At 43.4% G+C, this 27,361-nt stretch overlaps 1 protein-coding gene across 4 annotated transcripts in view; it reads right to left on the bottom strand.

Moving 5' to 3' along the window:
- The window catches only part of TMEM117 (transmembrane protein 117), a 223,069-nt gene that overhangs the window by 86,390 nt on the left and 109,318 nt on the right, over positions 1-27,361 (bottom strand). For all 4 annotated transcript variants that reach the window (XM_028747090.2, XM_077934668.1, XM_028747092.2 and 1 more), the window contains exon 5: positions 8,171-8,268. In XM_028747090.2, coding sequence (XP_028602923.2) covers positions 8,171-8,268 — 98 coding nt within the window. The remainder of the gene's footprint in view (positions 1-8,170; positions 8,269-27,361) is intronic.

Here is a 27,361-nt window from a genome sequence, read left to right as displayed (position 1 = left end):
AGAGGCTTGGCTACTGCAGGGCCCAAGGTGGTGTATCAGAAGGACCTTTGGCATAACCCCACAGCCTCTTCTTCGGAAAGAAGCAGCTGCTTCTCTCCGTGCCTCCAGCAACCTTCCCTTGCCCTCAGGCTTCACCATGGACAAAGTAGAATTCCTGTCAAATAATCAAGGGTTGTCTCCTCTTGCCAGCTTTATGATCAACTGTTCTAAGCCTCAGACATCTAGCTTACAATGTCCCTAGGAGTATATATAGGATCATATTTTTCTGCACTTTATTGCACCAATACATTATAACTATGCTTTGTTTTTCCACAAAAGTGATTATAAAGCTGCCATGTATATTCCCTTTTTTGTTGGCCCCGATCTCTCTACCTATAATTATTATGTGGCTGGATTTGTTCTTCCCATGATTTCTAATGAATTCTGCTCAACGATGAATGAATAAACGCCAGTGTATCCCATCCTTGCGTGGACAGGCGGAGTCCCCCAAACCCTGGGCAGCCCCCGTGTGGAATAACGACTCAAGGCAATGTGCTATGGGATTAAGATTGACCACAACTTTATTATGTTTCAGATGTGGGTAGACCTTGGCTCAGGCATTGGGCATTTATCCCTCCCAGTCCCCTGCCGGGGATCGGGGGAACATCAGGGTTATCCAGTGGGGGGGGGGTAAGGGCTGGCTCTGGAGAACGTATGTTCAAGCAGAGAGAGCCCGCCCCCATTACGCCACCGTCGCAGGGGAGAGCAATGACGACCTCTAGGCGTATGGCCAACACCTCCCCTCAAACAGCCCCTTTAACGGGGAACCCTAGTATCGCCGCCGCAAAGAGGCGGGTGTGTGGGTCACCGCTGCATGCCCCCCTCATCAGGGAAGATAGACTAAAGGATTCCACCCAAGGCCTGATACCGTCAAAGTTGTGACGTTTTGCTACGGGAAAGGCAAACCTGCCAATGCAGGGGAATTCCTTTCCGGCCCTTCAACAGCGACCCTGACGTAACAGCGCCTGTGAACCTGTGGAGAAAAGGTTAATCTGCAAAAGAAGTCTTAACTGAGGGCGGTAGGGTGGGAGAAGCTCTGGAGCCAACTGACAATTCCCAGGTAAGATCCTCCCTCTCTTGTGTGGGCAAGTAGTCCCTCCCCCTACCTGGCCTGATCACCTTGGCAACGCTTCCCCAGGCGGGATTGGGCAACTGACTGAGGTAGGCGAAGACCTCCAGGTATCCCACCTGGGGGAAGGCGAAGCCAAGCCTGTGCTAATGTTGCCGCATAGGGTCCAGGGGCTGTGCGCGACCATGCAAAGGACACCCCCCATTTAATGTGGGGAGCGATCATTCTGTCTTCTTCTGTATGTTGTCTTTAGACAGAAATATATTCTACTGCTTGTCATCGTTCTACCAGATTTTCCTGTTATAAATATTCTCTTCCAATATCAGGCACTATTTCAGCTCATTTTCCTTGGCTTTGAGATTTCTAGAACCACATATGAGCACCTCTATATTTTGTCTCCCTTTAGATGTCATTTTTGGATGTGATTTTGCTGTGTTACTTTGACTGATTGAATCTCCCCTGTCTCTGGGCTCCTCCAGGTGCCCTGCTTATTACACATTGATTCTGATTTGTTTGCACAAAGTTTATGAGGAGGTTAGACTATGTCCAGTTTGCAATGAGCATTCATTATGATTAGTTTGCAGTGAGGTTATACAGCAATGAGCATTCATGCTGATTGGCTTGTGCAGTGGTTAGACATATTCCAGTTAATCATTCACTCTCCCCACACTTTTCTATGCATTTCCCTGTCACTTTCCTAACCTCAGAAAGCCAGCTTTTTTAAAACACTTAATTTATTGTGCCAGAGCAACAGAGCATTTTTAATCCACTTTAACTGTGCAAACCTAGATTTCTGGTGTGCTCTGGATCCCCGACCCTCAAAATACTGATAGTCTGGAGATGACCTGTGTGTACAGCTGCTTCCTACCAATTCTTGCCCACTAAGGAATGCTGGCTGCAGCAGCACCATCTGCCTTGGTGTAGGAATACCATCCTCTGGAGCAAAGGGATTAGACTGGTAGAGGAAGAAGCTGTAGATATCTGCCAACAGTCAGATGGCTTGCCTGGAACAAGAATTCCTCCAGAGCCAGGTCAGAGGAGCAGTGTCCTTTTAGAACTATGAAAAATAAATCTCCAAGAAAAAACACAAACCCAAAACCAACCCATGAAATATTGAAAGGATTTATTTATTTTTAAGACAGAGATTATATCGTAGCAGTTCCAAGAGTTTCTTTCTTTCTTTCTTTCTTTCTTTCTTTCTTTCTTTCTTTCTTTCTTTCTTTCCTCAATCAGAGAAAGATGCTTGTTTCACACACAGTTGTCTTAAGGAAAGAAAGGAATCACTTGTGATGTATAGCATTTGTTTTGACTCAAGGACACAAGACGGGAATTGGCTTCTGATGATATCAAGCCCGCATAGTTTAAAGACAATCAGGAAAACTATATATGCTTGTACTGAGCTCCAGTGACAGTACAGCATTCATGGGTCACTGATTCTCTGCAATTCCACCAGTTCCAACCACTGACTACTCTGATAACTTTGTAGACCAGAATTTAGCAGCCATGCTAGTCCAACAGAACAAGAACAGGGCAAAATTACTAGGTGCAAGAATTAATTAGTAGGTGCAATAAAGGTATTGCAGTATGTGCTACTTTAAATCAGATCAGATTTAGCCATCCAGAAGTCTGTAAAACAAGGAAGAAATTGTGTCATCAAAGTATTGTGCAGTGTCAAGAGATTGCAATTTCTCCTTAGTAGGCACAACAATAACACGATGACGGTGATCACTGGTGCCAGCTCCCACAAGAAACCAGAAGCCGTGTCGAGGGCCTCGTGAGGCCTCAGAAGTGCATCGGAGGCCACCCAGGCACCACTGCGGCCCTCACAATGTAACATGATGTCATGATGAGGGGTGTTGTGCACCTATAGTCTGGGGCCCAAGTAGGCACCTCTGATGATAATCATGGCAATAGTAGTAGCAGCATGAGGAGGATTTCTTAGCTGCCCTTCACCATATTTTAAATAAATAAAATGTTTCAGATTACCTTGGAACTCAAACCCCTTTCCCCCAGGTCATGAGGCATTCTGTGCCTCACACAGGATGCCGTGTTGGGGAAACACCATCACTATGTCAAGGGACACAACAGCAGGCCTTGTTCCTTCCATGCTAGCAAGCCTGCTGGCCACGCCATCCCAATCACACATGTAGCATCCATGCAAAGAGATGTTAGCATTGTTACAAAAGTTGGGCACCATCCCAATCTTTGCTGAGCTGTGGCAAGATCCCAGGTGGGTTCCTGGCACTCACCCAGGGTCTGTATTCCTTTGAGAATCAAGACGCGCCGAGTGACATAGCTTTAAGAAATGTGCTTCATTCACATATTTACACCTGACTTTGGATGGAGGGAGTCCAGATCTTACAGCATGGCCAACTCAAGAGGGGTCCCCCCCCCCCGCAGCCGTGTAGCCCTGAAGGTCCAAGGCATCTCAACGGAAGTGTTGCTGAAACTAAGCTGTGGACACAGCCTTTCTCCTCTGGTCTCTCACTCTGAATCCCTATCAAGCAGATTGAGAGGGTGAGCTCCTCCTCTGGGCATGTATGTTGCATTGCTCAGCTATGTGCAGGACTCTCCTTGAGCAGGATGTCAGAGGTGGAAAAGATCCAGCAGGAGCTTCTCCCTCCTTCTCCTGACACACACACACACACTGATTGCTCAAGTCTCCTGCTTCTATCATCTCCCTTCTGTTGACCGCTCCTCAGTGTCCCAGCACCAAGTTCCGGGCTCAAAGGTGTTATCTTCGGAACGTTCCCTGAGGGACTCTTGGGAGGCAGGCTGTCACGCAGCCAGTTTGAGCCCTCACTGGGGAGCTCTTGGGCTGGTGGCTCCCAGCTCTCCTCCTCCTCCAACCAGGCCCTGACATCTATCCTGTACTAACTGCCAGTCAGCAAACCGCTCGTGAAAATCTCTTGAGATCTGTAGGTGGTGGTCAGTACAGTCACTCACATTCAAGAGGAGAACTGCCAAAGGCCCTTGGCACCCACAGAAGCTCCAGGCTAATCCATTAACCTAGTATCAAAAACGTCTCAGTAAAAAAAGTGTCGTTTATCAAAGGCATCTCTCATTCTATTTATTTCAGATGCGCTGAGAATTCAAATGAGTAGCTCAGTTCAATCTACCTAAGGGCAAAGCAATCCTACCAAGCAACAGAAAAACAAACACGCATCAAAAAAATCTTGTTTCTTAAAAGCCGGGAAAAGAGGCGGACTCTGGAGGTCAACCAATTAGAATTATTTCAAGGAGAAAGTTTAATCAAAAGGAAGGAGGGGAAAGCTTTAGTAATATTCTCCACCTCAGCCACATGTATTCGGCTAAGCTAATGCGGCTCCAGCAACTAATGCAATTTAAATGTATGCCAGATCCATTTTAATGCAGTCTTCGGGCAACCCCTCTTCCCTGACTGCCTTTGTCGTTAATGCAATCAAATTTATGTTACGTTGTGGCAGGGGAAAGTGGATGCTGATGGGAAGTAGGAATACTCAAAAATATTTTTCTGTCTTCAGATGTGGGGTTTGTCTTTTGAAAGCGCCCCCCCCTTCCATCTTTCCCTCGCTCCCTTCTAAAAGTCAGGTGCCACTCTGCGGAAACGCATGGGTATTTGCCCATTAGCAACGAGAAAGGCTTGCACTTGTGTTGCGGGAAGCACTGCCGTAAATTAGAGTCAAGGTTCATCACAAGGCAAGCTAATCCAATTCCAAAGGAGAGGGCTGTGAATGCGCCATAGCACAAAAGGATGAGAGGCACTTACCAGGCTACTGACAACACCATTATTTTAAAGGCTCTTTAAGCTAGGCCTTTGAGTGCATTCGTCGGTACAATAAATAGATTGTATAATCTTCAGCATAAAGACGCGGTATGAGCAAGGTAGCTCAAATCCATGGATGTGAAAGGTTTGCATCATATTTGTTGTTCTAATAATTTTTGGGCATCCATTCAAAGATGTCTTTGTGTGATGGGGTTTTAAAGCAAAATGGGGGCGGGAGAGAACAAAGAGAATAAAAAGGAGGTGCATTAGACAGCAAGGAGACCTACGCAGCAGCAGCTGTTAACATTTTGTGATTTACTGATATTTTAATCTATCTGAAGTTCTACCTATTGCTTTTCCTGTTGGAGGTAGACAACATGTAATTATGGAAAGCCAAAATCTGAGCACCTTGTTCTTATTATTTCATCTCATGTACAAAGTAAAACTGGATGACTCAATATTGCTCAGCTATCAGCTCATTCTTCCACGGCAAAAGAAAGCTATATTGATTCCCCCCCCCCAATAAAACATCTTAGGTTATCTTTTGTAGCATGATATGGGTTACCTGAGCAGAAATGAGTCAGTTAAAGTAGACATAGATGCAAAGTGTGTGACTTCTACTCCTAAGGATTTTGCAAAAGTCTTACACAGGTATGCTTCTTATTCTTATTCTTAATTTTATTAGTATTAATTTTGTTATTAATTTATTAACTGCCTTTCACCAGCAGGTGCCAAGGTTGGTTACAGCAATGTGGAAATCCAGAATTAAAAACAGTTTAAATATATTGCAGTCACAGGAATGGGGTGGGACTTGAAAACACACATCTAGGGTCAGGTAAAAGAGGTACACCTTTAGCAGTTGCTGAAAGCTGTACAGTCGTACCTTAGTTCTCGAACAGAATGTGCTCTGGGAGTCCATTCAACTTCCAGAACCATTTGAAAACCAAGGCACGGCTTCTGATTGGTTGCAGGAGCATCCTGCAGCCAATCGGAAGCCGGGCAGGACGTCCAGCTGCCAAAAATCGTTCAAAAAGCGGAACACTCACTTCTAGTTTTCGATTGTTCAGGAGCTGAAACGTACGAGTTCTAAGGTGTTCAGCAACCAAGGTACAACTGTATAGGGAAAGCAGCAGATGCACCTGTGTGAAGAGGGCATTCTACAGCTTAGGGACTACCACCAGTGGCAGAGCTTCATGCTCCAGCACTGGGAGGTGGAGAGCAGGTGGGGGCGTGGCTGGTGGTGGTGTCCTGGGGGCGCCCAGCATGGGAGGGCAGCCACGATGGCACCCTACTGCGATCATGGTGTTGGGGGCGGTGTGCTCCCCATGCCCCGCTCTTCCTCCGCCAGTGGCTGCCACAGGAAAGGCCCTCTCCTGGGCCATCCTCACCAGCATTCTGAACTTCTCAAGATGGAGCTACAAAGAAGGAACCCTTTGCTGATTTTAATACCCAGTGGGGACTGTAAGAAAGGAGATATTCTTTCAGATATTTGGGGCCAAGTTGTTCAGGGCTTTAAACACTAGCATGAGCATCTTCAACTGAGCCTATAAATTAACTGGCAGCCAATGCAGCTGTTTTAGAATAGGCATTATACAAGTTATAAAGGCAACCACAGCCAGTTTGCAAGCTCAGTTCAGAGGAGAGATATGGTCATTTGAGGTGCTAAGTGTTGAAGCAAGATATTGCCTATGACAATCATTCTGCCAGGATAATCCCAAATGTTATAGCAAATTGTCCATCATCAATCTGGGATCTTGCTGGGGGGGCGGCACATGTGTGCAATTCATATAATTTCATTTTATATCCCTTCCCATTCAACATATGGAGTTGCTTAATTAAGCATACTTTTTAAAAATGCTTTAGATTCCAAAGTTTGATTTCCATTTTTTTAGAGCTAAAGCTATCTCAACAGAAATCTTCTCCTTTACACTGTGTGCAAAACAGTGCTTTTAAATAAGAGGTTGCACAGTGAGGCATGTTGAACAAAAGTTGCATAAATATAAAATATGTAAACTATGTGATCTTCTAAGCTAACGTTGATCAATGGTTTGGAATAAGCCATATTCATGTCCCCTTCTTCTTTGAGCAATATGCAACACTAGCTGAAGTACATTAAATTTGCCAAAATGGAGGTTGGAAGCAAATTGCTGCTAAAAGCATATGGAAGATGTAAATTCGGAACGTGTTCTGCAAATTTGCACCTTAAAGAATCCCTACCTTAATGATTCACAACTAGCTTTTTTCAAATTAACGCTTTAGTCAAGCAGCTTGGGCCATTCTAAGATGGGGATGGGAAATATTTCATTTGTGCCCATCAATTGAGAGGTGACCCTGGGAGATATCACAGGGTGAGGGGCTGTAAGAAGAGAGGGGTGAGCCCAGGTCAGAAATGGAAGGTAAAGGTAAAGGTACCCCTGCCCATACGAGCCAGTCGTGTCCGACTCTAGGGTTGTGCGCCCATCTCACTTAAGAGGCCGGGGGCCAGCGCTGTCCGGAGACACTTCCGGGTCACGTGGCCAGCGTGACAAAGCTGCATCTGGCAAGCCAGCGCAGCACACGGAATGCCGTTTACCTTCCCGCCAGTAAGCGGTCCCTATTTATCTACTTGCATTTGGGGGTGCTTTCGAACTGCTAGGTGGGCAGGAGCTGGGACCGAAAGACGGGAGCTCACCCTGCCGCGGGGATTCGAACTGCCGACCATGCGATCGGCAAGTCCAAGGCACTGAGGTTTTACCCACAGCACCACCCGCGTCCCGAGGGATCACAATACTTGGTTATAATTTTTAACGTTACTTATTTGCCCATCTTTCTTTTTCACTCTGCTTATTAAGAAGCCTGTTATTGAATGCCTGGCATGTATCCCATAAATAATGTCTTTATTTAATGAGTGGTGTGGCCTAAGGCAATTTTATTTCATTGCCCACAGCAAGAAACGAAGCCACTTATGTCACCCTTTATATTTTAAAAATCCCCATTAGATCAGCTTATTTTTGAAGATGAAATGATGCCTTGCTTACACTTAATCCAATTTAACATTCAAGTCATTTGCGGGAAATTATTTCAAGGTAAAAATAGGTTAAGACAACTTTATATCATGGTAAAACACAGCAGAGCATTTATTGATTTGATTCTGATAAGAAAAGACACTCTGGATCAGACCAAGGATCTATCTCAGCTTTCCTCAACCTGATACCCTCCAGATGTTTTGTGCTACAACCCTTGGAAGTGGTTCAGAATTATATATTTACATGGTATATTCTGTACAAGCATACAGACAACCAACCATTTGCTATAATCAAACTGTGGTTATTTCCTACCAGAATAAAATGATCCTGATGTTCCCTCTTTTCCAGAAAGCTCTGGCAGACTTCCCCCAGTCTGGATAAGGCTTGTCCTGAAGCATCATATCTGTGACCTGGAGTGAAGAAAGAGACAAAGAGACTAGTTCAAGCTGAGGTAGTTCAGTTACAGTCATACACATAGAGGGGGGGGGGGAGGGAGCAGGAGAGGGAGAGGGAGAGGGAGAGGGAGAGGGAGAGGGAGAGCTTGTAATGTATTTCAGTGATTTCAAATGATACATCAAAAATGCCCCAAGACAGGGGACAAAGTTGCACGTGCAATTATGCAGTCCAGTGCTGTCAGGGGTGCCTCAGGTCCCAGCTCACAAAGGACCAACGCCAGTGTCTCTTTATATACAAAAGTCTTTATTGAAGTTCATTGTCGGTTTTACATCCGTGGCGCGCATCCCTACGTCTGTAACCTTAGACCGTTGAAGCTCCGTCTGATTCTTCCCCTCCCCTACACCAGCTTAACACCCGAGCTTTGCTCCACCTCTTCCTATGCCCTTTTCTCCTCTGGGTCCTCCTGCCCCCTGGGGTCCCACCCCTCCTGGACTCTTCGGAGGCGGATTCCTCTGACTCCTCCCCCTTTCTCCGGCGGGCTTTGGGACCTGGCTCCCAATCTGGATTTTCTGCTGACCCGCGCGCCTGCACATTTGAACTTGGCGCGCGCGCCCAGCCGGCCACTTTCCTCCTAACGGCTACACTGCTCCTGTCACTGCTTCCTCCTTCGGAGGGGCTGGCTGGAACTGACCTCCGCTCCGCCCCTCCACTCTCCGACGGAGGCGTGGTCAGTTCTGACTCTCTCTCTCTCCCTGCTGGAGTGGACGCCGGTTCTGCTCTGTGGGCTTCTTCCCCCCCGCTACGCTCTGGCAGGGACGCTGGCCCTGATTTCCAGCTGCCGCTTGGGGACTCACCGCTGGCCCCCCTTGCCCTGACCCTGGGCGCCTCTTTCTGAGATTCTTCTGATTCGCTGGAGAGACTCATGGAATCTCTCGAGTCACTGTCATATCCTCCTAAGCTCCCCTCAGATTCCTCCCCTTCGCTCTCCAACCCCTCTTTCCCCCGTGGCTCTGCCCCTGAGCCCCTGACAAGTGCTATGTGTGTTCACTCATAGATAAGTCCCAGAGAGGTAAATGGGGCGTTACAGTGGTACCTCGGGTTAAGTACTTAATTCATTCCGGAGGTCCGTTCTTAACCTGAAACTGTTCTTAACCTGAAGCATCACTTTAGCTAATGGGGCCTCCTGCTGCCACCGTGCCGCCAGAGCACAATTTCTGTTCTCATCCTGAAGCAAAGTTCTTAACCTGAAGCACTATTTCTGGGTTAGCGGGGACTGTAACCTGAAGGGTATGTAACCTGAGGTACCACTGTACTCATGAATGAGGGCCTGCCCATATCTCAGCTTAATGTGTGCTGTGAAGCCCTTGCGTCTCCTTTAATCCCTCCTTGTCTACGCACCATTCTCCTCAAACTGCCGCCATCCCACACTTCCATTAAAAAAATTATTTTTATTGATTTTCCAATATCATTCCAATAACAGCCTCATTATAACAATTCCAATTAATTTTATCCAATTAACACAATTACAAAAACCAATTATTAATATACCAAATTAAACAATTTAGCTAAAGTGGCCTCCTCAAGTGCTAGATTTGATGGCTCCCTCTTTGTTTTTCTTTTCTGCGTTCCAAAATCTTAAGAATTTCAATTACATTCCCTTCAAGATACTTTGTAAAATCGCTACAATCCTATGGTTTCAATTCATGTTAATATATTAAGTAATTTACAAAGTTTCAAGTAAGGCACTTAGTCTGTAATCATTGTTCTTTCCTGTGCGTGATATTTTTTTCTCCATGATGTTGTCCCAACCATATATGCTGTTGTGTCTTTCATTCTTCCAACTGTTGATATTTCCCATCATGACTCGGGGGAAGTGGTTGTGTCACAGTTTTCCAAAAACCTCTGCGTCACTTCGTTCCATGATTGAAGAGCTTGTTAGAGACCCCTCTGTTCCAACAAATAAACTGTCCTCACCATTTTTTTTCCAACCTAGGAAGAACGATCTGATTCCAAACTGCCAATGATTAATAGGAAAACCTCTGACCTTGCAGCTGGCAGATACTTTTCCTCCTTTCAGCTGAAAATTTATAATCACTTATCTTTCCAGTTAGATTACATTCCAAATTGTCTCAGTCTCCTTCACATTCCTTTGAAAATAACGGAGAGTGGGGGTGGTTTTGTTCTATATTCCAAAATCTATATGAAGCCGCTGGGAGAGATCATCAGGAGGTTTGGGCTGGATGTTCATCAGTATGCAGATGATACCCAGCTCTACCTCTCTTTCAAATTAGAACCAGTGAAGGAGGTGAAGGTCCTGGGTGAGTGCCTGGAGGCGATTGGAGGATGGATGGCAGCTGACAGATTGAGGTTGGATCCTGACAAGACAGAAGTACTGTTTTGGGGGGGACAGGGGGCGGGTGGGTGTGGGGGACTCCCTGGTCCTGAATGGGGCAACTGTGCAGGTGGGAGTCAGTTTGGACTCACAGCTGTCCATGGAGGTACAGGTCAATTCTGTGTCTAGGGCAGCTGTCCACCAGCTCCATCTGGTACGCAGGCTGAGACCCTGCCTGTCCATGGACTGTCTCGCCAGAGTGGTGCATGCTCTGGTTATCTCCCACTTGGACTACTCCAATGCGCTCTATGTGGGACTACCTTTAAAGGTGACCCAGAAACTTCAATTAATCCAAAATGCAGCAGCTAGCCTGGTGACTGGGAGTGGCCATTGAGACCACATAACACCGGTCTTGAAAAACCTACATTGGCTCCCAGTATGTTTTTGAGCACAATTCAAAGTGTTGGTGCTGACCTTTAAAGCCCTAAATGGCCTCGGCCCAGTATACCTGAAGGAGCGTATGGGACAGCTGCATATTCCTGCATTGCAGGGGGTTGCACTAGATCAGGCATAGGCAAACTTGGCCCTCCAGATGTTTTGGGACTACAACTCCCATCATCCCTGACCACTGGTCCTGTTAGCTAGGGATGATGGGAGATGTAGTCCCAAAACATCTGGAGGGTCGAGTTTGCCTATGCCAGGACTAGATGATCCTCAGGATCCCTTCCAACTCTGCAATTCCATGGTTGTTTAACCAGGATCCATTTGCACAGTCCTATTTGGATTTGGATGAAGCAAAACTTGGCCACGAGTTGTTCTTTGGTGTTGCTATTGCTGCTGGCACTATAAGTGAACAAATGATATCCCATTTGGCATGTGGAATGGAAGTAAGCAGCATGTGAAGTGGTTCCTAGAAGATGGGGAGAAGCAGCAATGAAACCTGCGCTTGTTGTGACCTGGTGCTGTTGTCCAATTTTGAATGGATGACCACTAGAGAAAGGGTTACTGGCCCCCAACCAATGAACTGGCAGAGTGAGCAGGCTTGATTACCATTTGACTAACTGTGTCACTAAGCACAGCGGCACAACAGAGGGGTAGCACCTAATCAACTGAGATCAAAAAGAATAGAAGCAATGGCTGAAAAATGGAATTCATTGAAAGCGTGGGGTTTCCTTTCATGGTGCACCTATCGATTCTCTTGCTTTTGATCTCTGTAGACATCAACATGGGTCCACTGTTGTAATTCTCTGTGAATGCTTCTCTGTGGAGAGAGGACCTTTTAAGTTCCCTGTTCTGCAGTCCTTTGAATTTTCCTACCACTGAGAGAATAATCCCTGTGCCTCTTTCACAAGAAAACTTTGGCTACATTTGCTTTTGCAGAGAAACTATAAAGCCTGCCATCCAGTTTAGAGAATGAGCAACTGCCGCTGCCTCGACATTTCTGCAGCTGTGTTATTTGGTTCCACCAAAATATTTCAGGGCCCGCTAAGTCTTGCCATGGAGGTTATATGCCACTGCTCCTACTGTATGAACCACATCTCTGTCTCCAAGGACAGGTTTTCAAAAAGCATTTTAAAGTGCCTTTGACACGCAGGAAATTATGGAGCTGTTTGAGGACATGTTTCTGCATAGCAAGAAAATGGAGTTTTGAATGCTTTCATGTCTTGCAACGGTAGTGTAAACTCAAACAGGAAATGGTGTAATGTGACACGAATACCAGTACGCCAATGTTTGCTCAAATTCTTGTTTATTGTTGTAACAGAAAAATGAATACAAAATACTTTTAAAAATGCTTTGCCATACTTTAGTTCCCTGGATTGCAGGGGGCCGGACTAGACAACGCTTGGGTCCCTTCCAACTCAACAATTCTATGGTGAATGCACAATGAGATGTGACTTAAAAGGTTTGCTGCAACAGGCCCTAAGGAATGGCAAAATTCTTTGGATGTCATGGTGACCATAGTCTATTGTTCTTCTCCTTAATTGCATGAACAAAGAAGGCAGAGAAGGGTGTAAAAGATTGATTCAAGTGATCTAAAATATTCATAAAAACCCATCTAAAAATATCGAGATCTATGATATGACAATTCTAGGCAGTTACTATGGAAAAGAAGCCTAAGAAATCCAGATTCTGGATCCATCATTTAGGAAGAGAATAGCCCTCTTAAAATCAATGTGCTATGTACATGCAATGTTCTAGTAACTCAAAACGTCAAAGTGGGCTTTGATTTCCAACCCACTGACTGCAGCAGAAATGCCACAATTGGAGTTTGCATTACTTCAGATTTTAGGAAGGATATCTAAATTCAAGATGACTGATTTGCCACATAGGACCATGAAGACACACACAATTCTGTTCCAATCTAACTCGGAAGTGGCATCTAGAGAAATCCTGGCTTGGTAGGCAAGACTGCAGTCCAAGCAACTGAACCCTGAGAGTCCTCCCTAAAGAAGACCATGTGCCACCTGTGATCTACTTTCCATTATTAATGCCAGTGAAAATTAAGCAGAGCAAAAAAGAAAGAAACCCACACAATGTTTTCTTCTTTAAAAAAAAAAGTGGGGGATGAAAAAGCCAGTATTAATTTTTAATCTGTATATTTCAACAGACCATCTGTTAATCAGCTCCCAATTTATGGTTATTTAAGAAAAAGGGGGAGAGGAATTAGAAACAAGAATCAAGAAAAAGGGGGAGAGGAATTAGAAACAAGAATCAATATTAGCCAATCCTATTTGATTGCCTCATCCTTAGAATGCTCAAAAGCCACAAGATGAGAGACAACTTGTTTTGACATTGTAAATTAATGAGCATGAAATAGCCCACTCTTCTGGGTTATAAACATGAGACTCTGACTGCAACCTGCAACATACTTCCTGGGAGTAAATCCTATTGAACTCAGTGAGACTTGTTTCTGAGTTGACACTCATAGGATTGCATTCTTAAGTGTAAAATGATGAAAGCAACTCCTTTTGCAAAAAGAAAAAAAGTGGAGTTAACTTGCAGATAAATACATTCACCTTTTCAGTTTTGAAATTCTAGCTGCTGGATGATTATAAGGACTCCATGTTCTGTTGGACGTGGGGAAAACGTGTTCAAGTATCTGTAGCATTTAAGCATATATTAATAATGTAATGAATCAGGCATCTGTAGCTCATAAAGCACTCGCTGTGTTATGAGATCTAAAGAGGCACGTCTGCTTTTATCTCAGACTATCTGAGTCTAACTTCAGCTGACAGTGAACCTTAAACAATTTACACTGCCTTGATTCTCCTGTAGCCCCCCGCTGCCCTTAAGCTTAAAGAACCGTTTGGGGATAGGTTTCCACCATAACTGTCTGCCACCCAAAGCAATGCCCACTTGAATCTTCCCCACTAAGAACAATGCTGATGGGCAAGCGGAATAGCATGATCATTGCTGACTGAAATTAATTATAAAACATGGCAGGGGAAGAAAACTGAGTTAATGAAGGTGGGCAAACCTTGTAGATGAAGAGTAAGGCTATTACCATGCCTGAAAGTTGAAGCTAACCATGGTTGCATGTATTTAGTAGCTATGATAAATCTTCTAGCTCACCATCTCCCAGAAATGTTCAGTGTGGCATACAGGGATGGTCAATCTGTCAATTTTGGTTTCTCTGGGTTTCTCATTCCCACCCCCCCACCCCCCGGTCTCAGGTCCCATTCTCCACACTTCCACACCACATTGCAATTTTTAAAATGTATTTCAAAAACATCACCAGCAGATTTTGAATATGTACCTGTGTGTGTGTACGTGCGTGTGCACACGCCATTTTTCTACTATAAGCCTTTTTGCAAAGTGCTTATCTCTAATACGATGCGTTTTTGTATGTCAATGCATGATTTGCTATGCACCCTTCCCCCTAATATATGCATTCTTGTACACATGGCTGGCAAACTGCCCTGCAAAAATGGAAGAAGTGAAAATTTCTAAGAATGGCTGTTTTGGTTCACATAGTGTTTTGGAAAGTGCAAATTAGGGAGGTTTGACATTAAGTACAAACCTAATTGAATAGCCCCTCTATCCACAGGAGCATATGATCATAGGAAGCTGCCTTAGGACCATTAGTCCATCTACCCCAGTGCTGTCAACACTGACTGGCAGTGCCTCTCCAGACTGGAATCTTGCCCAGCCCTACGAGGGAACGGGAGGGATTGAACCTAGGACTTTTTGCATGTAAAACATGTGTTCTCCATTAGGCTATGATGTATTCCCATCCACATGTACTCTCAGAAAACTACACTAATTTGCCCTGTTGAAATTAATGAGGAATATCTGCTTGCACAAAGCCTGCAAAGTTAACTGAAGCCATTAGCGCTTATTACTGGGTGGCTACATGGGAAGTTCACGCAGCAAACTTTTGGTAGACCACAAGATTATTAAGCTCCCTTGTTCCAAAAGCACCCCATTGTGCTGCCTGAGGAGATACCCCCACAACTTGGAGCAACTTCAGAAGCACCAACCAGTGCTGTGGCATGAGCAATAGCTATCAGAAAACAAAGCCCAAGTTCTGGTGCATGCTGGCAAGTCCTTGCACAGACCTGAAGGAGTCCTTGAGAGCATGACTTATTTCTACAGTGAAGGCATGACTAATAAATGCCACTGTCAAATATAGAACTGTATGCACCGAGAACAAAGAATCCAGAAGTAGGAATGTCTCTATACTTTCCTTTTGCTCTAAGAACACTTAGTATCAGCTGGGTGGCTAGACCATTCAACAGCAATCAGTTAGCCAAATTTCTTATTCATCCATACCATGCTTTGAAAGTAAATATTTCTGGCCTAAGAAGAAGTATTTATAGCATTAAATTATAGCTCCTGGCACTTGAGAACACAGCTCTAGTTGACAGTCACACAGAAGCATCCCTTGATCTGCAGACCCTTTTGCAAAGTCCTCTGGGCCCAGGCAGTTAATGATATAGTTCACTCTGGGACAGAGAGAGATGGAGAGAGAGAGAGAGAGAGAGAGAGAGAGAGAGAGAGAGAGAGAGAGAGAGCTGGCAGAAAAGGCTACAGATAGATTCAGATAATAAAGCAGCCAGGCCACAGAAAATGCCCCTCCAAAAATCAGCAGTATGTAATTTCTACTTCTACAGTGGTACCTTGGTTTTCAAACATAATCCGTTCCGGAAGACTGTTAGAGTTCTGAAATGTTTGAAAACCAAGGCGCAAAGAGTGGTCTGCAAATTTAATAGAGACAATTAGAAAAATAACATATACACTCAGAGGAAGGAGGAAACCGTTCAACTTCTGAGGCACATTCAAAAATGAAATCATTTACAGCATTTCAGTTCTGAAACGTTCATCAGTGGAGATGTTCAAAAACTGAGGTACCACTGTATTTGCATTTAGCAACTGAAAATCCCAGGAATAAAACTAAGGTAAAGGGACCCCTGACCGTTAGGTCCAGTCGCAGACAACTCTGGGGTTGCGGTGCTCGTCTTGCTTTACTGGCCGAGGGAGTCGGAGTACAGCTTCCAGGTCATGTGGCTAGCATGACTACGCCGCTTCTGGAGAACCAGAGCAGCGCACGGAAACCTTCCTGCCGGAGGGGTACCTATTTATCTACTTGCACTTTGATGTGCTTTCGAACTGCTAGGTTGACAGGAGCGGGGACCGAGCAACAGGAGCTCACCCCGTCATGGGGATTTGAACCACCGACCTTCTGATCGGTAAGTCCTAGGCTCTGTGGTTTAACACACAGCGCCACCCACATCCCACTTACCAGGAATAGCCAATGTTGAAAATCCAATAAGGCAATGTTGCTCTCTCAGATAGAGGCACGTGACTGTCCAAGACTTCCTAACCTAACACCCTCTCTCCCTCTTCAGCCACCAGGTTCTCTCTCAAAATTGCACTCCCTTGCACTATTAGTGATTCACAGTGAAGGGAAGTGCTGTCTATGGTGTTGATGCCGTGACCTGTGGAGAAGAAACCCACGTGCGTGTAAAACGTGGCAAGTGATGGTATTCCAAAGTGCTTTTTAATTTTTAGAACAGCTTCGGCCTACTTCCATCAATGACGAACTAGAGGTCAGAAATGTTTTGCTCTGAAATTGCCTGGACATTTGATGTTTATCTCTTTGGGAAGAAATAAATTAATGCTTTGATTCAATGAGTGTAGCATTATAAAACCAGCTACAATTGGCAAGCTGAGGACTACAACCTGGAGCTGGGGTGGCAGGCTGGATCTGACCAGAGGACTGGATCCAGAAGTGCCTAATCCTTTGTGGGCTCACCTGCCCCTCAATCTCCTCACGTGGTTTAGAGTTCAAATAGAAAAAGGTTTCCTTTGCATCCACAGCTTGAATTCAAGTCATTCTTCCTTTGCAGCCCCAGCCTGAATTGATTGAATCCAAGCCGCAGCTGCAAGGGAAACATTTTCCCCCTTGCAGCTGGTGCTTTCTAAATTTAATGCATCTTACTGTCGCCATGCAGAGCAACAGAAAAAGGTGCCCAATTTTTAAAAAATGTTAAATTTTGGCTGTAAATAAAGAATCAGTGCGTTCCTGATTTTTCCTTTGCAAGCATCCTGAACTTTCCCAGAGCTGATGTCTTATAATGACAGGCATGAGACTGGTGGGAATGATCCACTCCATATGGCTAGGAGTTTCCCCAATTACTGCCCTAGAGAATGTGTGGTCTACAAACATTCATGACATTGTGCATTGGTACTATACAGAATGTGGTGACTGAAGGTAGTTGAAGAGAACTTGCACGATGGAACAACCACCCAGAAGTAAACCTGAATTCTCAATAATTTACTTACATTTTTTGTTGTTATATATTTAATTATACCCAGCCTTTTCCCCTGATAGGACTCAAGGCAGCTTACAGATTAAAACTTACTTACCAATTTATATTTAGATCTCACCTAGATCAAGGAACCCAAGGTTGCATAGATGTAATTCTGAGTTGGTCCCACACGCAGGGTGCTCCTAATCTAGAACCCTTGTAAACTACTTTGAGGTTCATGGAACAAGCTGGATTAGATGCCTTAGCTATCCAAAACACCTGTGGTCCTCCAAAGGTGGTTGTTGTTAGGAGCATCCTACTCTCACGTAGGACCTTGGCAGAGACACATGCCTGGCTAGCATGTTCTCTCCCTTCTGGTTGATCGTTTGGGAGCTTCAAAAGCTTTCTTCAGCCCGAACATCACAGCGACTGATGCCAAATGGCATTAGCACGCTTAGGGATCTGCAGAGTATTCGCAGTTTGCGTAACAGAACTCAGTAGCACAGCATTTTGGCTAACCTACGTTTATTTACATATAATGTAAACACTCGGAGCATTCTGACTTAGCTCCTTCCTCTTTCTCATCAGACAGCAGAGGAAAGAACAAATGACAATAGTCCCGCTTCACGGAACACAGTAACACAAACATCCTGTCTCCGTCACTTCCCACACTGTGGAATGAAAACAAACACCGTCATGTGATAGACAACAATCTCATGACTGCAATCATGGAGCGGGAATCTTAACAGTTGTAGTACAATGGCTATTGTCCTTGGTCCTTGAACATGGTGGCTGAGGCTAATAAGAACTGGAGTCCAATAACATCTAGAGAGTCATAAATTCCCCATAAATGTCCCAAAAGATGACAGTAGTGAATTGCCTTGAACGTAATCCTGTGGTACAGCAGTGAAGATGCTGATATTTTCCATCGGCACTGCCCAGCTCAGTCTATGGTACACTGGCATAAGTGTAATACTCTTACAAATGAGCAAATCTCATCATGTGACATTTTTAGACACAAGTCACTGGTGATTGTACTCTCATAAAAACAAGGCTGTGAAGTGATGCTAAAGGCATTCCATTTCTGGATGAAAAGTTTATATAAGCAGGCAGATCCTGAAAAAATTTTTTTAAAAAATAAAATCTGACCCATAGCCTTAGCAGGACAGATGACATTATATACTAAAATATTTAAGGTTGTTCTCAAGTTGTTTGGCACTGGGTCTATTGTTAACATATATCTGGGGGTGGGGGACAACACTTAACAACAGATGTGTAGCCTTTAAAAAAATTAACTCATTCCACTTAGTATTATTGATCCCCATGCAAGCTCCACTGATATAATTACAGACTACAAAAGCAGCAGGACTTGGTGGATTGTGCCTTCAGTTCCAGGAATACACTGAATAAGCACTTGCAAGGAGCAAGTTTATTGCTGGCTGAATTTTATTCAATTTTCAAAGTGTTGTCTCCAAGGCACTTTCTGGAAATTACTTATTATACATGCTAGAAGGATGCAATCTGCTACTGAATGATCAATTATTTCAATTGTATGCTTTAAAAGAATGATATTCAAGTAGGGGATATTATTCAAGAGTAGAAAAAAGATAGGAAGTATTCTGCCCACACACCCAAACTATCAAACAGCTGATCTTTTTCATCTCGTAGCTCAAGCATTTATTTTAAGTCCTATCATCAGATCAATGTCAGGTCACTTGCAGTTAAATTGGCCGACACAGTGGTAGTCATTAAAGAGATGCATTCAATAAAGAAAAAAATCCAATTACCTTTTGCATTAGAGGAATCAAATTCATTTTCTGATGCTCATGAAGGACAGTCATTTGCGGATGCTGGTATATCAAAGAAAGTACTTGACATTGTCACAACATACCAAACAATAACATGGTGGTCTTGTTTGGACAAAAAGGATGTGATCATTGTCATTCCAACAATTTGTTCTGGCTTCTACCACTGTGTGTGTGTGTGTGTGTGTGTGTGTGTGTGTTGGGGGTGCGGATGAAACCACACTTTTTAACGCAGTAAATTAGTTAATTAGCAATAAGTAGGCACCTATAGCAGCAACTTTTTGTTCAACCTACAACTGCTATTCACATGATATTCTTCATCATGATATTCCTTCCTAATGAAATATATTATCCTTTACTCTTCTCATTCTGCTTGTTCAGGTTCCCCCGCAGTGCATTGGACAGTATCCAACTCTCTTGTCCTGTCAGCACAAGGATTTCTGTTTGTGCAATGGGACTTCCCCCCATCTTCTCCCCCCATGCCCTCCCAATATCGCCAGAACAGATTTAGGAAGTGCACAGAGGAAGGGGGGAGTTTTATTCTTTTGGCGGGGGGGGGGGTTATTCAACAAGAGCAAATTCTTGTACAGATGGGACCATTATAGTGGTACCTCGGGTTACATATGCTTCAGGTTACATACGCTTCAGGTTACAGACTCCGCTAACCCAGAAATAGTGCTTCAGGTTAAGAACTTTGCTTCAGGATAAGAACAGAAATCGGGCTGTGGCGGCCCGGCAGCAGCAGGAGGCCCCATTAACTAAACTGGTGCTTCAGGTTAAGAACAGCTTCAGGTTAAGAACGGAGCTCCGGAACGAATTAAGTACTTAACCCGAGGTACCACTGTACTTAACACTACCTTGAATACAAGCCAAAAGCTAGCATTTCATTGGACCTCTTTTTGGCCTTTGTCCTGCTCGGCTTTCATCATCAAAAAAGTAAACAGATTCTGTTTTGTTTTTTAATGTGAATTTGTTCAATTGTACCCATTAATCTAGAGACATGTGTGTGTGTGTGTGTGTGTGTGCGCACGTGCGCGCGTGCATGCTAATTTATTTTAGAAGACAAATGTAAAACAACCTCACCGTACCAGGATCAATTTCATCATCAAATCCCTTACCCACTTTTGCAGCACAATGAACCTATTCATTTTACAGTACAGTAGGTGTCGTTGTCCAAGATCAGTACTTGATGGTTTTTAAAAATAACATTAAAAAATCCTTGGTGACAGGGAAAGGTAAAAAGCAGATATATAATGCAGGAAATGTGGAAATTAGTTCCGAAGCAGTGAGAGACACAGCACAGGGTGAATGAACTGGGACAAGATTGCTGGTTCAGATGTACCCCAGTCATATATCTCAGAAATCCAGTGATCTGTTTGGTAAACAGTCTTCTGTGTTTGATCGGACTAGGAAACAGTGGAGCCTATAATGCAGGGGGTGTGCAATCTGATGTACAAGATTATACTTGCGACTGGCAGGAATAATCATTACATATATGACATGATCAAGAGAGAGAAAAGAGGAGATCAGATATTGTTTTCTCGTAAAGCTTGGAAATGTCACTGTACTAATTGTGTTAGCTTATACAGTGGTACCTCGGGTTAAGAACTTAATTCGTTCTGGAGGTCCGTTCTTAACCTGAAACTGTTCTTAACCTGAAGCACCACTTTAGCTAATGGGCCTCCTGCTGCCGCAGCGTGATTTCTGTTCTCATCCTGAAGCAAAGTTCTTAACCTGAGGTACTATTTCTGGGTTAGTGCAGTCTGTAACCTGTAGCGTCTGTAACGTGAAGCATCTGTAACCCGAGGTACCACTGTAATGGCTGACGGCAAAACAAAAACAAAAATCTTAGGCTCCCTTTGTGCATAACTATGATCTATCAGAGGAAACAGAGTACTTCAAAATTACACAGCGCACAATGATTCATGTTTGTTGTTCTTGAAAGGCACAAAGGGCACAGTCAAATCTGTACTCAGTGAAAATAGAAAATTAGCATTTCATGCACTTCCACGAAGGACCACAACATCTATTTTTCAAAACACACTCTGCAAAGGCAATCTAAAATTCTTCAGCAGGTCATTGCTCTTTCTCATTAGGAAAAGCTTAAAATACAGTAATTTGTTATCAGTACAGGTTTTGTAGGAGCTCCCACAAAATCAACTATTTTCTAGGAAGTGGATTCTAGTATACATTATAGAGTCTATTCTCTCCGTGGCTATGATGGAGTATGTATTATCGAATGCTACAGCTTTGTAGGATTATAAGAGATATCATAGGATAACACCATAATATTATGAAGCTGTTTTTGCAGTGGTTGATCATAGGTTGTATGACAAAAGTCATACATTGAGTTGACACAAGTCTCTTTGACCCAGCTTCTGTCAGTGGAACAGCGAGGGAGAAAATTCCAGAAATCCCTCCTTCTCTCTGTGCACTCGCCAAATAGAGGGTTAGGAAGCCCTTCAGGACAGTATGGGAAGTTCACAGGGTCTGCTAGCGAAAGGGAAACTGGTCTCTTTTACTATTCTAGTGGTGGAACCCTCCATGGGATCAAATAGGTTTTTAACAGCAGAGAGCCACCATGTTCTATATACCACTCTACCATATACGATTCCCTGAATTACCACTTGTGATGGATTTCAGGAAGTGGAAATTCTGTAACCACACAGCAAACTGGATGTCAGATGGTGAAGAACTATATTCCCAAAGTCAACTTATATTGGCCATCCAAGGGTCACTCTTTATTGAGCACCCCCCCCCCCCCTGTTATGATATCAGCCCAAGCTGTTCAGGTTGAGAACCAATCTGGTCTGATGGGAAGAATGTTAGATTTCAACATGGGAAACACTGGATTAAAATCCACTCCATCTGAGTTGCGTTGTAAACATTCCTACAAAGTTCTTGCCTACAATGTTAGACACAATGCCTTTTTGTTGCCTGCTTACATGAATTAAGTTGCTGGCTACTCATTAAAATGTACCTTTGCCTTATAGATATTCACAGAATGACCTACAATTAAGCTATGTATTTAAAGAAGTCCAGCTTCTCAGAAAAAGAAACAGGGTTTTTCCCCCCCACACTGCCACGCAGTCAGATTTTTATTAGATTTGCTGCTTGTAATTTCTAGACAGTTATTACTATTCCTGTGTTCATAGCAGATATGTACAATCTTTGCTTTACAGCTGCTCTTGTTTGTCATCTCAGCTTACTTGATTAAGCTTTTTTAATCAGTGTTTTGCATAGGATTGTGCACCTTCTGCTGGAAATCATGCTTGGCTGGTATTTAGTAAAAGCAATTGACTGATGTTTTATCTAGGCATGCCCTTTCCTGATCCTACCTCTTAGAATCAACAGTCTTTAACACTGACTTTTCCTTATTTACTGTGCTATAATATAGACCTGACAGTCATTTTTAAATCTTTCCATAATGATGTTGGTAAGCAGCTCCTGATGATGCCATTAAGCTGTTTACATCTAGCATTTAGCTTAATGCCTTAGAGAATTGCAGGATTTGACTGCCTTTTTAAAAACTTGTCTTTCAGCCTGATTCAATGAGCGCAGGGATATTTAGGTTCGAGTAGAACATTGCCTGCGATGCAAGGCAAAGTCACGAGTGGCACTGCATTGCCATTATAATGTTGCCACATCTAATTTGGGACATTATGATGGCCCAGCACTATGCAATGGTGCTCTCATGTTGAGTGTGCAGTAGCACACAACACTGTTACCTAGAGGGAAAATATTACTGTAGATATTTTCAAAGTGCCTTTAATTTATCAATGCAGGGTGGTGTGTAACAACATTAAAATCACATACAATGTAGCACAGGAGTGGATAACCTTTTGTGGACACATTGTCCCATAGCAACCTCAGAGCTTCACACATCAAAGTGTTTGTGGTGGAAATATAAAAGTGCTCATGGCTAGGACTGGGCAATTGTCAGGCATCAGAGGATCCAATCTCCCAGGGCAGGTTGCCAGGAATGGATAAGACAAGGAAAGTTCTTACCAATGCTTTCTATTCAATATTCACAGAGAGAGGCTTAGAAATTAATTAATTAATTAATTAATTAATTAAAATTTCTATACTGCTTTATAATTTTAATTAAAAAAATTAAAGTGGTGTACAGCAGCTTAGAAATGCAGCCTCTTGTAGCAATGGTGTTGCTCCGAGTGAAACCCCACTCCCTCTATCTCTCTCCCACTTCCTCATGAGTCATCTCCATGGGTGCTGAAAAGTGCCTTTTGCCTTTGAGATTTCTGCTCTCCTATTTTCAATGCCTGCCGTGTTCTGGGAGGGAGGTCTGGAATGCTTTCTAAAGACACTGAGTCTGTCAGCTGTCCTTCCCCTTCTTCTTCCTCTTCTTCTTCTTCTTCCTCCTCCTCCTCTCCCTTTATTTCCCAGCTTTTGCCTCATCTGCCTCTGAGCTGTAACCTCCCTCAACCCCCTGTTGTAATTCTGAACTGTCTCCTTCTTCTCTGGAAGGGTCAGGCTGGGGAGGCGGTCTCCACCAATCCTCCTTTGTCCAGTCCCTGACAGCAATGTATCATCCAGGATCGGTTTGAGTGTCAGATTGCACTGGCATTTTGACCCAGCGGTATATCATAGGTGGGGCTTGCTGGCCAGCCGCACCTTAGCGGCCGGCAGCTTCCTTCCTCCCTGCACCGGGCACTGGTGGCTGCAGGGGCGGCTTCACCCCAGTGCCTCATGGGCCAGAGCCAGTGCTCCTTCCTTTTCAACACCTTTAGGTGACAGGCAAAAACGTTCCATTTTAGCTAGGCTTTTCGTTCAGATGTTATTAGGTTGTTGGTTTTATTTTGATTACCGTATATATATACAGTGGTACCTCAGGTTAAATATGCTTCAGGTTACATACGCTTCCGGTTACAGACTCCGCTAACCCAGAAATATTACCTCAGGTTAAGAACTTTGCTTCAGGATGAGAACAGAAATCGTGCTCCGGCGGCGCGGCGGCAGCAGGAGGCCCCATTAGATAAAGTGGTGCCACTGTATTGTGGTTTTAGATTTTGATTTTGTTCTGTCAACTGCCCTGAGACCTCGGGGTATAGGGTGGTATATAAATTCAAATAAGAACAACAACAACAACAACAACAACAATGTATCACTATATTGCAATGTTTAGCTGATGATGAATCACAGTGTTGAAAACCTGATATCACCCAGCCCTACTCATGGCCAGAGTGCAAAAGTGGATGCAGCCAAAATGTTATTCCCGCTTCCCAAAGGATAATTGAGGGCTCTTGGGGGCACAAAATCTTTTTGGAATCACCAAATCTCATCAGCGAAGCTTCATGAATCACAAAAAAACCAGTGGTACCATGGTGGGAGAGTTATAGAAGCAAACCATAAATGTATCTATGCTATTAAAAAAAAAAGTATTGGAAGGGGCTCAATGGCGAACTACACTTCATATAAAACCACAAACAGTAGTGTGCCCAAACCAACCTAGATTTAAAACCAACAAAGTTTGGAGAGTGGGGGATAGCAACACACCTGGAAGTCAAGACCAACACCTGATTCAGCAAAAGTGGCTGCTATGAGAATTAGCGGATAAGAGGGACGGAATGGGGGACAACCTATCTATCAGATAAGGATTCCGAAAACAGCACAGCCAATTACATCTATGCAGTCCTACATGTCTAATATGCATCACAAAAGTTTTAAAATGAAACCATAGCCATTGGGCACTTTGGGGCATAGATTCCCCTCACTGGTGCGCCACTCTGTGCTGTCACGGTCACCCCTATCTGTAGGGTCAGAGGCATTAAGCTTTTGAGCCGCTTCCTTTTTTTCAAGAATAAACACTGGCATTTAAGTGCGTTCTCAGGTTCCCTTGCAGCCACTGCCTTCCTTCAGGAAATTCATGAGGCAGAGATAGTATGACCTTTAAATGGCCCCTTGAAACTTTTATGTATACCCAAGCTTTCTTGGGCTTTGGGTCTTAATTTTTAATGTTTTTGTTTTGTACACGGCACAGTTTTATTTGTGCTACACAGCTGCTTTAGGGTTTTATCTTATTTTTATCTAGTTTTTCAGGACGTTTTCCTGAATGTTGCTGTTGTATTTTTATTTTTATGTAAACATCTTGGAGATTTTTTTATATCATATTTAATAAAATAAATACATAAATAATTAACCCTCTGCCCCTGCTCTCTCCCCATTATTGTCCTGGCTAGCATGAGCGGATAGAACTTCATACTTAGATAGATAGATATTTGCATCAGCCACTAGCTTTTGCAATTTAACTATAAAATACAAACATGCATAAACAACTAAGCAGATAAAATTACAGTGGCTCCAAACACCAATCTTTCCAGGCCCTGGTTTAGGATTGCATACCCTCCAACGTTTCTCTGATGAAAATAGGGACGTCCTATTCCATTATTACTATTACTACTATCACTATTATTTTATTTATACCCTACTTATCTGTCTGGGTTGCCTCAGCCACTCTGGGCAGCTTTCAGCATATATAAAAACATAATAAAATACTGAAAAACTTCCCTATACAGGGCTGCTTTCAGATGTCTTCTAAAGGTTGGCTCGGGGGTCGCATAACTCCATACCCTCCAACATTTCTCCAGTGAAAATAGGGGCATCCTACCAAACCCTCCAACATTTCTCTGATGAAAATAAGGACATCCTAAGGGAAAGCGGGACATTCCAGGATCAAATCAGAAACTGGGATGGCTTCTGTAAATCCGGGACTGTCCCTGGCAAATAGGGACACTTGGAGGGTCTGGGATTGCTTTGCCTGACTACATCTACAGTTGGCATTCACACAATCCAACAGTAAATCATCAAAGACTGTGTCTATAAGCAAAAATCAAAGCTGTTTCAGACCACAGATGCCCATATACTGGTTGCAGCATCTTCTATATTCTTAAAAAACCAATTCATAACAATAAATTGCCTGAAACTGTTTACTTATTTTCCATGGAATTTACTTCAAAGTAGAAATGTTTCATATTTCAGTGCCAGCTTGAAATATTAAAAAGCACTACTGGTATATAACAAGACAGTCACACTTTAATTTGGTATTAACTGACAACAGAAAGTTTGTTTTATAATGGCTAGGAAACAATCAAATATTAAGGGGAGAAACTTGTCATGAGTTACTTTTCTCTGTATCAGTAATATTCACCAGCAGATTCCCTGTTGCCATCTGTGTCTACAAAGAACCAAAAAGCCCAACAACAACAAAAACCCAACAACAGAGGAACTAACACCTAATTAAATATTTTTTTTGAAGGTACTACTGCAGCACAGATTAGATTCAAACTCTCTCTTACAAATATTTTTAATAACTGATTAAAAAACACACAAATATATTATTTGTCTTGTCTTGTCAAATGCACACACACACACAGTGTCAAAACTATATTTTTAGCCATGGAATCTGCTAAAGCCCACACCACTTTGTTTTTTATTTATGTTGGCAAATGAAAGAGAAGAAATCTTGGGGAGCTGAGCTTCTCTCACAGTGCTTCAAAGCCTCTGTTCCTACACAGCTGTTCCTTCTATCATGAGGTTTTGGTTTTTTTAAATGTTTATTCTAGTGGGTTTATATTGATCCCCACAGTAGCTGAACCTTAATTGTCTCAGGTTTTACTCTTATAAACAAGCCATCGAAAATTGTGGAAATGCAATTTAAAGACTAGAGCAGAGATAGCTGAGAACAGAAGAACCATCATTTTTGATAAGACCAAAGGCCGATCTAATCCTGCATCCCAAAGTGGCCAACTAGATGCTTTCAGGAAGCTCACAAGACGAACATGAAGATAATAGCCCTCTTTCACTGTTGACACCCAGCAACTGCAAGTAGAATGTAACTATAGTTACTAATAGCCACTGATATGCATTTATCGAATCCCCCTTTAAAACTATCTAAGATATGTCTGAGTCTTACAGTTAAGTTTGACTCTTCTAGCACCAATTAAGGACAATCCAATTGCTTGTCACACAAGCTATCACAGGTCACAACCCCAGCAGACTCTGGCCTATCAACACTTATAGCACAGGAAATGCACTAGTTAAGGTGTCACAAGAGTATTTATTTTCTTCTCCAGCAGATAGCCCTTCCGGAACCTAAATTTCAGCCCAAATTAGTAGGAAGGAAGAAACAACCAAATAAGCTTGCAGAGGATTCTGCATCCCAAACAAGAGGTGGACGCTTTAACCCTACAGCAGGAGCAGA

The sequence above is a fragment of the Podarcis muralis genome, chromosome 10 (assembly GCF_964188315.1).
Source record: "Podarcis muralis chromosome 10, rPodMur119.hap1.1, whole genome shotgun sequence".
NCBI lineage: Eukaryota > Metazoa > Chordata > Lepidosauria > Squamata > Lacertidae > Podarcis > Podarcis muralis.
Note: the sequence above shows the minus strand (reverse complement) of the source record. Positions and strands in the feature narration are given on the sequence as shown.